General features: G+C 44.9%; 1 protein-coding gene across 4 annotated transcripts in view; it reads right to left on the reverse strand.

Moving 5' to 3' along the window:
* Window positions 1–13,832, reverse strand: part of UBASH3B (ubiquitin associated and SH3 domain containing B) — a 102,126-nt gene that overhangs the window by 27,953 nt on the left and 60,341 nt on the right. For 2 of the 4 annotated variants that reach the window (XM_005303740.5, XM_042851907.2), the window contains exons 2-6: window positions 12,785–12,838; window positions 11,797–11,983; window positions 8,802–9,000; window positions 3,900–4,069; window positions 1,594–1,802 (exon numbers count right to left, since the gene is read on the reverse strand). In XM_005303740.5, coding sequence (XP_005303797.1) covers window positions 1,594–1,802; window positions 3,900–4,069; window positions 8,802–9,000; window positions 11,797–11,983; window positions 12,785–12,838 — 819 coding nt within the window. Of the gene's footprint in view, window positions 1–1,593; window positions 1,803–3,899; window positions 4,070–8,801; window positions 9,001–11,796; window positions 11,984–12,780; window positions 12,839–13,832 lie in introns of all 4 variants that reach the window. The other 2 variants (XM_065570370.1, XM_042851906.2) reach the window with 1 other exon arrangement.

Here is a 13,832-nt window from a genome sequence, read left to right on the forward strand (position 1 = left end):
CCTTGAGGAAAAATGTAGATTTCAGAATAAAATAGGCCAGTTTGCTATAGAATAGCGTCAGTGTGCGAACACAGACGACAAGCCCATTGCAGTCGGTGAGGTTTTAGTGGAGAAAGGATGGTCTTGTTAGGGCACTAGACTGTATGGGACATTCCCACCTCAGCCACAGACTTTCTGATTAACCTTGGTCAAATCATTTCAGTGCTCTATGCCTTGGTTACCAGAGATGTTTCCTCCACTCATGGGGGTGTTGTGAAGATGACTTCATAACTACTTGGGAGGTATGGTGATATTAGAGGGATGTAAATACCTGCACAGAGATCTAGAAAGGTTTGCCCCATCTGACTGCAATGTGGAAACCATACGTCAGCAGCCCTCGTCTCATGGGGAGAACTTGGTAAAATATGGATTAGAGCAACATAAGACACCTGCAAAATGTGAGCCCTTCTGTTTTGAAGTTGTATGTTGGTGCCTACCTGAGAGAATGCGACCTTTGGATTTGGGGGAATTCAGGTCCTGTGTGCAAGGTGTGGTAGTCATTTGCATTGATATGTCGGTTCAAATGCAAAATGAAACTAGCCATTGTGGGTGTTCATCTGTTACTAACCGCACAGTATGTGACTAAAACTGAAAGGGTAAAAAACAAACAAAAAACCATCCTGAACCTTTCTGTTTTGTTTCTTGCATTTCACTCAACTTGGAGATTTCTTTGGTCGGTTTCTTTTTTTATTCCTAGTCAGTTTCATGCTTCTGTCTCTCTTGTGCTAACACCATGGCCAGCACTGGCTTGTTAACTCTCCCACCCTATCCGCCTTTCCCCAGAAGACTTGTGTGTCCATTGAAGTTTTAAATGCCTACATTTGATTTGTAACTTCCTCCCAAAAATGTTGCAACTTCCCCCACCAAACATTTAAAAGTTGGAGGCCAGATTGTGGCTTGGATTCTCCAGGGTGCAATGCCCCGTTAGAAGGATAGTGGGCAGGAAGATGCTTTCCTTCTCTCCCCTCCCTCATCTTGTCTCACCATGTGAGGGCTAGTCACAAAGGGCCAGATTTCCCAAGGTATTTAGGCACCTAAAGATGCAGACAGGCATTGGTTTCAATGGGAGTTAAGTTCCTAGGTGCTTCTGAAAATTCCACTAGGCAGCTATCTGCCTAAATACCTTGGGAAATCTAACCCAATCCTTGGTCCTTATCCTCAGGCATCACACACAATGGCACTAACCTCCCCAGAGAGATGGTCTTGCAGGAATGCGCGCTCTGTATCATTCCATTACAAAGGGAGCTGCAAGGAACATTATGGCTCATGCTCCTGGTCTTGCCACTGAGAACTTCTTTATGGGACAGCACACTTCATAATTCCCCACCCCTCTTACTGCAAGGATGTGCCTTTATGGCTGCCATCTCTCTCTGGCCCTGTAGAGCCTGCTTTTCCTTTTGTTCAGGTGTGTGTTTCTGTGGCTGTATGTTCCTCCCAACATCAGTGACAAAGAGAGACCTTGTTTACTCTACTATCATTTGCATTAGGTGAATCCCAGTAGCTGAATTCCACTGTCGCTTCCTGCAGCCAGAAACTGGCCTGAGCATTGCTTACCCATGAAACACCCAGGTCCCGCATTCGTCTGCCTTCGTGATGTAATTCTCAGGCAACAGCCCAGAACAGCCGGTCGCTAGGGAAGTGCCATAAATCCAGCCCTCGCTGGTGGTGGTTTGCTCCACCGGGGACATAAAAATGAAATCCCCTGGAACCAGCTCAAGCTCGTCGTCATTCTGTGGGATGTAGGGATAGATCACTTGCAGTGTCTGGGGAGACGGAGGAGAAAGAGAGAGCATGTGAGAAGGGCATTACAGAATCCTGGGCTATGCGAGAAGGCCGAAGAAATGAACTCGCATATGCCTCTCCCCTGCTGTCTACTATCTTCACCCAACTAGACAATTAACCCTTCTTACACCAGTAAAAGAGAGAGCAAAGGAGAATACAGAAATAAATGATAGGCATTAAAGATGGAAAAGCCTTGTGAGATCACCCAGTCCCACACTCCAACTGCTGCAGTCTCAGCTTTCTGCATTGTATTACCTAGTTCTAGTGCTTTATCCAGTCTAGTTTTTAACAGGAGGTCAGAGTAGATGATTACAATGGTCCCTTCTGGCCTTATAAATCTACAAAAATCATCTTTAGAGTGTGCTGTCTGCCACATCCCATCGGGAAAGTATTCAATCCTCGTTATTGGGAAGTTTTCAGTATTCAGTTTCCATTTGCCCCCTTCATTCCCTTGCTCCTAGTCATGCTGCTCCTTGTGCCATCCTAAATAATCCCTCCCCTTCCTTGTTCTCCGATTCAGTAAAAAATTTTAAGCATGTGCTTAACTTGAAGCATTCTGTTGACTTGGGCCTACTCAAGTACTTAAAAGTTAAACACGTGCTTTGGTCCACAGTTGAACTGGGGACTTGGTATTTACACACACAAGGTTCCCAAGGATCTTCTTCTATGTGTTTACTTATGTTCCAGTTAAAAAGCATTTTTCTTCCCCACTCTTTATTGGCTTTGAAAGTGGGGCAATGACCCTTTGTCACTGAGCTAATACATTTGAACTCATGATATTCTGCTCTTTACGAGGACATTCAGAAAACAATATTAAAGGCGCTGAGGAGTGTACTGCCTAGACCATCTCATTTTACAATTATTTCTTAAGATGAATGGGCCCAGGTTTCAAAGTAGGCAGAGAAGTAGCGAGTAATTAGAATTCTACTTCTGTCTGTTGCACTGTGATGTGATGAAAATATATATCCCATTTTGTGTGTTCATGCTTGTTTGTGTATTAGATGTGCACACAGGTGCATGTATCGGGGTGTGAGTGTACAAATATAACATGTAATGTTCAAGAGAGCATGGATGGGATTTACACAATTTTTGTTTTGTTTTGTTACATGTTTACAAAAGGGCAAAAAGCCCTGTAAAACTGAACAAAAAATGTTCTTATGGGGGGGGAAAATTGCTTTGAATGCGATTGTGCTGTTCCCTTCTGCCAGCTGGGAGCTAGAATGTATTGTAGGTCATGAGACAGAATGGCAAGTAACCTTCTTTGCTAACTCAAGTGGAGTCAAATGTTGATCAGTAACTTTCCTTGTAAATACCCACAGTCATCCTCCACTTCAACAAAAGGCTTGTTGTCTGACTTATGCACTAATAACTTTCATCGCAAAGCAAACATCTAATGAGCAACTCTGTCCTTTTTATGTACCTTGTATGCTCCATAAGGAAATGTGACTTGTCATGCCCAGAGCCGAATGTTGCTCCATTGATTCTAGTATCCTGTTTCTGGCAGTAGCCAGCATCTTCAGAGGAAGATGGAAACTAGTCACTGTCCCTTAATATCCCAAAGCCAAAACTTCCACGCTTGGGCATGCCTAAAGCTGCACACTTAATAAAAGTACGTGATTTTCAGAGTTTCTGAGCATTTGCTACTTCTACTGCAATCAATCCAAGTGCTGGGCATATAATTTGGTCTCTCCGATTCTCTCCCTGTGGCACATCATAATCTAGTTTTCTGTGGGCTGTGATACTTTGGTCAAATTTCAGCTGTGGGAATTAGTGTGCAGGTGGTGGGTGGTGCTGGTGGCCTGTGATGTACAATAGGTCAGACTGGATGATCTGATGCTCCCTTCTGGGCTTAAATTCTGAGAGTATATCTGGATTCTGGCTCTGGCACAGATGCCTTGGGGAACAGGCTGAATCTCTGTAAACACCTTGGGACAGGGCCTAGGATGTGCCTTTGTAACTGAGCGGGGCCTGATCTCAGTTTGGAGCTTTGCAGCAATGCTGAGAGACAAATCAACAGCAGCCAATTGCAATTATATTTGATTGCTTTCTTTAAAACTGAGATGAACTCCAAAAATTACCTCGTGGTTAGCAAATCTTATATCTCGAGAGAAGATTGCGGCGACCCAGTCGCATCCTAGCTTGACGTCGATGTTCTGTGCTAATTTCTCCAGCGTGGGCAAGTGGCTGGTTTGGAAGTGGTAGGCCAATGTCACATGCAGCTGTTTCTTATGGGGTTCTACATGCACATCTGAAATGAAAGATGCGATCAACAGCAAGCGACTGTCACATTGAACAGCAGACTCTTGCTCCATTTTCAAAGGCATTCACCCCATTAGTGCAGGAGAATTGAGCAAAACCTTTCAGTTAGCAAAGGGAAGACAAATGGCAGTCTGGTCTCTGAAATCAAACCTATAGCGCTGCGCACTGGTAATGCACCATTGATCTGAGTCTGACCCTTAGGAATTAGATTAGAGGAGCATTTGGTACCAGGGAGGACAGGGGTGCTTCATGAAATCTTGTATAACCCACTGCCTGTTGAGTCTGCGTTATGCTTCCCCAGCCCCTGTGCCCGAGGTACAGAGGAGACGAATGTGCGACTGCCTGCAGCTCCAGGGTTTAGCAGTCCTTTGGCTCAAGCTACAGAGGATCATGCTTTTAGCTGTGGAGGTCCCAGGTTCAGACTTGACATACATGCCAAACTTTAAAATCTCAATTTTGAATTCAGAAAACTAATATTTTTGATTGGGAGATGGGAATTCCTGACATTTTTAAACCGTTTGGGTTTGCAAGGCTGTTTTGATTGAAAAATGTCATTTTCCCGCTAAAGGGCAGCCTTTCCCCCTACCTAAGGGGTTCACGATCTCTCCAAAAATAGGCTGATCAGAGAGGGCTCCTGCATATGGTGCAGGTCTGATGCTCAAAGGTGATGAGCACTCTCAAACTCCTATTTGATTACCTCTAACATGGGTGCTCAATATTTTGAAAAACAGTCAGTGGTTTCAAGTATCAGAGGGGTAGCCGTGTTAGTCTGGATCTGTAAAAAGCAACAGAGGGTCCTGTAGCACCTTTAAGACTAACAGATGTATTGGAGCATAGCTTTCGTGGGTGAATGCCCACTTCGTCGGATGCATGTCAGTGGTTTGTTTTTCTTTTTAATTCCCCCACACTAGATCTTTTCATTCCTGGACTCTCCACTCTGTATTTTCTCCAGGGCCGGCTCCAGGCACCAGCCCAGCAAGCAGGTGCTCGGGGCGGCCAACGGAGAGGGGCGGCACGTCCGGCTCTTCGGCGGCAATTCGTCTGCGGGTCCCTCAATCCCTCTTGGAGTGAAGGACCAGCTGCCAAATTGCTGCCGAAGACTGAAGTGACGGCGGTAGAGCCGAAGTGCCGCTGATCGCGGCTTTTTTTTCTTTTTCTTTTTGCTGCTTGGGGCGGCAAAAACCCTGGAGCCGGCCCTGTTTCTATCTGTTCTGTCTGTCATCTTATGCATCCATTACATTTCCCCCTCTCCCACTCTGTGCCTTTTTTCCTCCCACAGGTGGAGAACACAAACCTGGGAATGTTAGAGTTCATGTTGAAGTTGAAATATTCAGGTTAACACAGCTTGACGTCCTGGCTCCACTGAAGTCAATAGGAATTTTGCCATAGACTTCGGTGAGGTCAGGACTTCACCCACAGTACTGAAGTATTTTAAAATAAGCCAAACAGAGTTTAAGGTGAGTCGAGGAGTATTCCCAGGATAAGAGGTGAAGCTACTGAGAGAACTACATAATGAAGGGATTAAAAAAGGTGAGCACACAGGTGAAGAAATGAGGAAATGCTAGAAGCTGGGAATGAGCGACAGGGGATGGATCACTTGATGATTACCTACTAGTTCATTCCCTCAGGGGCACCTGGCATTGTCTACTTTCGGCAAACAGGATACGGGGCTAGATGGACCTTTGGTCTGACTCAGTCTGGCTGTTCTTATGTTTTATATAAATCATAATAAACAGAACAGTTCAAACTGGAATACATTGTAAAAATAACTTATTTTTCCCTGATTCAACCACATCTAAAAATTAGGGACAGACCAAATGGCAGACATTTGGAGACTTGGTTCCAAACCCAAAATATCAGGTGCTTGCCCAACCCATTTGAATCTCTTATTCAGCAAAAAAGGACACGTTACGGGGTGATCTCTGAAAAGGGCCTGGGACATCAAATATGGGTACGCGACATAGCAGTGTGCTAGCAATGCACCCTTAAGAATTAGCTCAGAGGAATATTTGGTCTAAGAGGGAACAAATCTCATGGGAACAGGCTGCCTTGAGATTGTTGGTGCTCGTTCCTTTTTCTGGTTAGACTAGAAGCAGTGAGGGCAGCCATTTGTGCTGTGTTAAATTGATCAAAAAAAAAAAAGCAGGTGTTTAAAGTTTACAGCCATTTCCTCCCTCTCCTGAAAGTGAGTGTGTCTCTAGGTCACTGTCAGGTGAAACTCCTGGGGACTCAGGACAGCCTGCATTCTACAAGGCCAAGTATATCTACTTTGTTGTTGTTGTTTTAACTATAGCACCTAAATGGCGGCTGTTCTGAGTTCTGGATGGGGGCTTGCAGCTCTACTTCCGGCCACTATGGGGTGCTGGACCAGCAGCAACATACTCCTGAGAGTCACAAGTTCTAATCCCTTCCCCATACGTACGGAACTGCTGTTTTGATGCATTTTAACCCAGGTGGTGTAAGCCTATGAAAATCTAGGACCATCTTTTGCTGTGCCCAGTTGATGCTGGGTGCAGCAAGGGTGGGGAGGGTGGGATGGCTGGGAGCTGGTTACAGCTCTTTGATGCTCTGCTTCAACCTTGTTGTTGTTCCCTCAGGGGCTGTATAGCTGCCGGGGATCGCCAGAGCACATTGAGCTGTGGCCACTCCCACTCCATCCCCCTGTCGTGCTCCCTGCACCAGGGCAAGGAGGCACCGGAGTCAGTTTTGCTGGTTCTGTGCCTGCTGGCCACTCCCATGTGCCATGGGACACTCCAGCAGAGGATTAGGCAGGTTTCTCCTCCCTTTGCATTAGCTAAGTGCTGGTAAGCAGGCCAGAGAATCTGGTCCCCAACACGGTATGGTGAATTTCCTCTGGACGTACAAAGGCTGAAAGGGGTTTCCCTTTGGTTGCTGAGGTATTTTACACATCTTCACAGAGAGCTGGGCTTGCTTCCGGGAAGCAGAAATGCTGTAAGAAAACTAAACGCACGTTCTGTCCTTGGTGGGGGAAAAAGCGTGTGCCAGCGCAGCTTGTGGTAGTGAGCTGAGCAGGAAATTCTAGTCTCATAGACAAAACGTCTGTTTGAAAGGTTAAAGAACTGTCAAATGTCAACTTCCCTTCCAGGAGATAACACTTCAGAACAAATGTGATGTGCTCTTTGAACTGAAAACAATAGGTTCTGTGAAGAGGCACTGAAACCCCAGAACACGTGGTGGGGTATTCCTCGCTCGTCTTCCTAGCCCCGGAGCCTCGCTTAAAAATCCAACATCACTTCCCTGAGCTTGAAAGCCCTATTTCTGAATGGCATCAAAACTTTTGTATCTGAAAATGCTCTCTGGGGCACCTAGGAACATAGGAATCACTAAAGCAGAGCAGAACAATGGGCCATCTAGCGTCCTATCTCAGACAGTGGCCAAGGCTGAATACTTCAAAGAAGGCAAAATTCCCACCTTCCCAGACCATGCACCAAACTGGGCAATACAATCGCACGGAGGGTGCCAGGAGGGTAGATAACACAGACACTAACTAGGCTCCTGATTCAGCAAGGCACTTGGGCGCCTGACTAACTTTAAGCACGATTCGTCTTACTGATGTCACTGGGCTAATTACCTTCCTGTATTGGGGACGGTATTCCTTACATCTCTCCCCTCAGAGTCGAGAATAGAATTCAGGAGTCCTGACTCCCAACTCAGGCTCTAGCTACTAGATGTCACTGCTTTTCAGTGGACAGCATTAAAAAAAGCATCTTTCTCAGCGTGCCTCCTGTTAGCCTAGTGTTTTGTCATTGGCTATTCACTGTAAAATGTCAGGCCTACCAAAGACGACGGTTAGTGTGCTGCCCTGAAAACGATGCCCGTTGAAACAGCCATTACGGGATAAGTGATAGGCTAAATAAAGCGTATATCTTAGTCCCTGGCATCTTGGATTACACTACAGTTATTCACTGGACAAAATACGCTATTTGTTTTAATGGTCACTTACTTAAAAGGACATCCTTTATGATCAAGCTCTTTCTTAGCCTGAATGAAATATCTTGACAGAAGGGGAATGCAATTGTAAGAAGAGCATGTTTTGGGGAGGGTAAATTTAGTGTGAGGACCAGTCTTGGGAATCAAATTAATTTATTTAGTGTCAGATCCTCAGCTGGTGACTTGTGTGGAGTTAAATAAATAAATAATTTGAGATATCCTATCTCCTAGAACTGGAAGGGACCTTGAAAGGTCATCGAGTCCAGCAGGACCAAGTACTGATTTTGCCCCAGATCCCTAAGTGGCCCCCTCAAGGACTGAACTCACAACCCTAGGTTTAGCAGGCCAATGCTCAAACCACTGAGCTATCCCTCCCCCCAGTTTTGCCAATTTACACCAGCTGAGACTCTGGCCCTTACTATTTACCACAAAAGGGATACTGTGCAGGGAGTGACACTGCCCCACTAAAAGTGCCTCAACCCTGATTTGGAAAAGACCACTTCTGGGGGAAAACAGTCTAGTCTCTCTTCCCCACCCAGTCTAAACTGCTAACAAGGAGGCCAGTTGTGGTGTGGGCATCTCTTCCTTAAGGATTGGACTCTGATTCCCAAACAGCCCATCCTAAGTTTTTATCAGGACCTTCTGGCCAGACTTTGGCAACACAGTGGGTGCATTTTACCACGACTTACCATGAATATTTGGCACTAGTCAAGATACAACACTTGGAGCTCCTATAGCTTGCCTTTGACATTTCTTTCCTGTGTACTCACCCACTTTAGAAGCAGCTTCTGTAGCAAAGTCCGCCGCAAACTTCTTGAGGACCTCAGCGCTGTCCTCCTTGACGAAAAGCCCAATGAAGTTCGAAGACGTGTAGAGTTCTAAAGGCAGGGGAGCAGGGAATTTGCATTTCCATCGCATCACTGTGGCCTGCAGGGCTTCGTTGAGTGCATCAATCTTGCTGTCTTCGCACTGCCAATGGAAGCAGGACAAATGTTCCTTAGGGGTCAGGAATTCGTTCACTGGGACCGTATATACCCTTGGAGTGTACTCAGAGAAGAAAGGAAGGGTTCAGGGTGATGGACCTGAACGGTTTTACACCTTGGGCTTTCATCAAAGTAGAAGAATGTAAAGAACTAGCATATACCTCAAACAAAAGGAAACAAGCAAGAGCTGGGTGAATACAACAAAAACTCTTCCATGGATTTGCATTCAAATATTTCAGCTAACCAACTTCAGAGGTATTCACTCTCCTGTTGCATTTGTTGCATGGCCTAGTTGTTGGGGTTCCCCTGAGACCTCTTCCATTTGGTTCCCTAAGAACTCATCTCATCTCTCATCTTGTCACTCAGGCTCCTTTATTTGGCATACAACAAAGCTATGTTGAGTTGATTAGATTCAAAAATAGGAGGTGGGTGTAGGCGTACCACACACCCAAAATTACAGGGCAAACCTCTTCCTTTACATATGTTTACCATTACATTGCATTTACTATACATTACATTTTGGGATTGGCTTGGTCACTTTATAGGAACCAATCCCAGGACCGCATGCACTGTCCATACACAGCTTACTCTTTACTTCATCTTATGTTCCAGGCTTATCTTATCCATTGTTATCTTGTCCATAGTAAATGGCTCCCTGGGTGTTCCCCTTTATTTTAGCTAGTACAGACATTCTGTTTCCGATTGCTGATCCATTTACCTCCCTAATCTTGTCTCCCAAGAAATAAAGCCTCATCCATATCTAATTACTCAGGTCAAGCCAGGCCTGCACCAGTGATTATCATGTTTCCAACATGCCCATCAATTTAGTAGGCTTCCAAAGTTAGTGACCCTCTAGGAGGAAGAACTAATCCCCTATCTCTTTCTTATGATTCCTACAAGAGATATGTCAGGTGTCTTGCTCTTCCATTTTATTTTTCAGAAGTTTTACCATAGCCATTCTTATCTAGTCAAATACAATGACAAAGAAAACACAGCAGGAGTACAGCTTTAACATTAACACAGTATGAAATATTCATAGATAAATACTCCTGAGTGTTTATAAGATAAATAATTCCCTAACATCCCATGCATCCTTCCCCCCAAAAAGAAGCATCAAAAGCCCAATATAGCTGGAGTCTCTCTGTAAAGCTCAGAAGAGCTCCATTCATAGTTGGCGCTTGTGCCTCTATAGGTTAGTGTTAGTTTTTTTTAGGTTAGCTCAGTCAGCCAGTCAAAGAATGTGTGTGCGGGGCGGGGGATAGCAGATTTCCCTTTCCATCAGATGACTCTTTCAGTCACTAAGTGCTGCAGCAATCCATTTCCTGGCATTACTTAAACAAGGTGGATCTCCTAGAATGTTCAAAACACAGAGGCTTGAGGTGGGGGAAATCTCTACCCCGGTCGCCTTAGAGCACCAAACACTTTCTTCCAAAACATGAACATATTTTGACATTCAAAGACTATCCGAGACAGGTTTGCATTGGAACTGTCACAACTCCAATATTTGCTATGTGGAGTGAGTCCAGCTTTAAGCAAATACCCAGGTGACCAACAATATCTCTTTAGAATTTTGTTCTGAACGAAATCCAAAACCAGAACTGGATGTTCTGCACATACGATACCAGATATTGTCCCACCCGTCAGAGCAAAAGGAAATGTTTAGCATCTTCTCCCTTTTTTCTTGCATGGTACAGTCAGTAGGATAAATCAAGGAGTTCACTATTTGTATGTGTTACCCACAAAATGTTTTTGGCTAACATACTTTTTAAAGTGCACTTCAAGTGGATTGTTTGTTGTCTGCCAACAATTCCCCAGCTCCTTTATAATTTTGAGTCAACGCTTATTGTAGAAAGGACCTTGCTCTATTGGGTAGCTGGCGTTTATCATGAAGATACATGAAGCAGGCTAAAGATGTCTGTTCAGTAATCTCTTTTATGGTTAATGTGTCCATGGTTAGCTGGGAGGATTTGAGTTTTGAGCTATTAGCATATTTTAATAGGGGTTATTCCACATTGGTACTGAAGGAGAGCTGGGGAGATTAGAAGTGGTTATGGATTTGATTTTCTTTGGGGAACGGCCAGCCAAGCAAAGAATAAGATTGTGATATGGCTGCCCTAAGAATCAAACACTGGACTCCTGGAGGAGCATCTGTGTATATTTTGCCTAGTGATGCTATGGTGATGAGACCGTTAGCGCTGCATGTGACAATCGTTAAGACCATACTGGCGCCAGTCTGTGACTGATACTGATTTAGTACAAGGGACTCGTGAATTCTCTTTTGAGCTCTGCCATTCATTTACTGTGTGACCACGGGCAAGTCATGTCACCTCTCTGTGGTTGTTTCCCCATCTGTAAAATGTGTAGAGTGACACTTCTCTGCTTCAACAGGGGGAACTGCGAAGCTTAATTAATGCTTAAAAAGATCTCTGGATAAAACACTGTATAGAAGTGCAATGCATCATTGGCTTTCAGCAGGACACCATCTCCTAGAACCCTAATGAAAAATGAGCAAACATATTTTTCAGAGGAATTCAGTGGCCTAGTCTCCAGTGATATTATTCTGTTAAGACAGTGGTGGCTTGTAATGGACTTGTTTAACAACCATTTTGCTTCCCAGCCTGATGTGCGTCAAGCGAACCCAGTAATAATATTCCCTGAATTCCCTCGAGCACAAAGCATTTTACGATCACTGGAGAAATATGTAACTCAACCTGCCTGAACCTGGTAATGGTTGCTGCCAAACAAGATGCCCAGGACAACTGAATGAGAAGCACTGGCTCACCATGAAGAACTGGCAAAGAGTAATGTGTGGGAAGATGTTATGAGCCTTGTTCTTCCCACAGATCTGCTTCGACTGCTGCCAGAAATCCGAGAGCTTCTGAGCCAAGGGGCCGGTGGGGCGCAGGTAGAGGACATATTCCCGAGGCAGGGGGTCATCAAGGAATGGGTCCCCCACATGAGAGAACAACCTGAGAGAGAGGAGGGAAGAGGTGGCTATTTAAGAACGGCAGAAACCTTGAGTAAGAGATTAAATAAAAAGACCCATATTTTTGTAGCAGAAAGAACCAAAATTTGAGTTCTTCCCCACTCCCCATATGTTACTAGCCTGGGGGCCACTGATCTCCCAGGGACCAGGCATGGAAATGTACAATTCTGCTGTCTATATGTCCAGTGTGGCCCAGTTATTATTACTAAGTAGGGAGGAAGTCTGTTCTTTCAGTTAAGACCCTGGACTGGGACTCAGTAGACCTGAGGTCAGTCTTTGGTTCTGCCATAGCCTCTTTGGGTGACTTTGTGTTAAAGGTGCTTCATAATTTTGGGTACCCAATTTGAAATATATTAAAGGGGCCTGATTTCCAGAAGGCAGAAGTTGCAGTACTCTCTGAAAATCATGCCCTTTAACTTGTTCTCAGTGTGGACACTCAAAACCGAGGCACCCAAAAACCTTTGTTACCTTTGAAAATTAAGAGCTCAAACTCTCTCCGTTCCACAACTGTGAAGTGAGGGCGATAAAACTTCCTTTCTCTCACCTAAGTTGACCTTGCCTATTGAGATGGTCAATATTTTGGGGCGGGGACTGTCTCTGACCATGTGTCTTATGGTGCCCAACACAAGGAGACATTGATCTTGCTAGTGTCCCCTAGGTACTGCCGTGGTATCAACAAACAATAATGTGGAGCTTCCATAAATAACATTTCACATTACAATCTGTAAAATATGGTAAATAAATCTTATCCCCTTTTAAAAATTATTTATTACTTCATACCAACCAGTCACATGCTGCTTGGACACTTCTTCCGCCAGTGGATGCCAGTGCTTTTTGTCTGAGGAGGGGGAGGTAAAGAATATTCCATTGTTAGTATTAACGGGTAGACAGAAAATGGATAGTAACATCTGCTGCTTGAACTGGACTCTGCAGCCATCAGAAACCCTGGTAACTGTGGTTCTGGATTTGCAGACACAGGCAATAACTAAAGGCCAGAGTCTGATGTCCTAACTCCCATTGAATAATGCATTCCCCTATGAATGCTCCGATTTAACTCAATGAGACTATTTGTGGAGTAAAGCACAGGTAGATGAAGGCAATCCAGGTCCATAGACACCCCCCCCGAACTGATGCCCCACCCACTGCGCCATGTCCTGTTCAAGGTGGTAGTGGCAAGGGCCATCCAAACATGGGCAGTCTGCTCAGCTGATGCAGGTCCAGCCATTACTTCCAGGCTGAAGTTTTGCTCCTTCCTACCCACTACTTCCTCTGGTCAGGTGAGCTGGATTCCTACAAGAGAAGAGAGAACTCAGCTCCTCTGAGCAGTGGTACCCTTGCTTGGCTTGAATGAGGGCTTGAGTGAGACTCCGGCCTTAGCTAACCTGAGTGGCACAGTTAATGTCAACTGTGGCACCAAGAACAGTCAACGGTGGAGTAGCTTTCTCAGCAAGGTTAGAGCACGGGCAGAGGCGTGCCCTGTTGAGACCGTCTAAACCCAGTCACAGTGTTGAATGCCAGATCTTCCAATTTTATTGTCAGCCTTGTGAGAGTTAATGTCGTACTTGATGGCCCGGCTTCTGGAGATGCGTGATTATGTGAGAATCTCCGTTTTCATTTTAAGAAAAGCGTTTCTAGTGCTCATGGTTGCACAGAAACGTTTGAAAAAGTGACCCGAGCACACCCCAAAGGCTTAAAAACTAGGAGTCAAACAAAAAGAACTCCAAACTTATTTTTTTTTAAAAAAACTCATAATTGTTTTTAGCCAATCTTGTGACTTTCTGGGATCTGTCTCATGATTCTGGAAGGTGAGGGGTTGGCAACATGGCATTCAC

This window comes from Chrysemys picta, chromosome 16 (genome assembly GCF_011386835.1).
Source record: "Chrysemys picta bellii isolate R12L10 chromosome 16, ASM1138683v2, whole genome shotgun sequence".
Taxonomy (NCBI): Eukaryota; Metazoa; Chordata; order Testudines; family Emydidae; genus Chrysemys; species Chrysemys picta.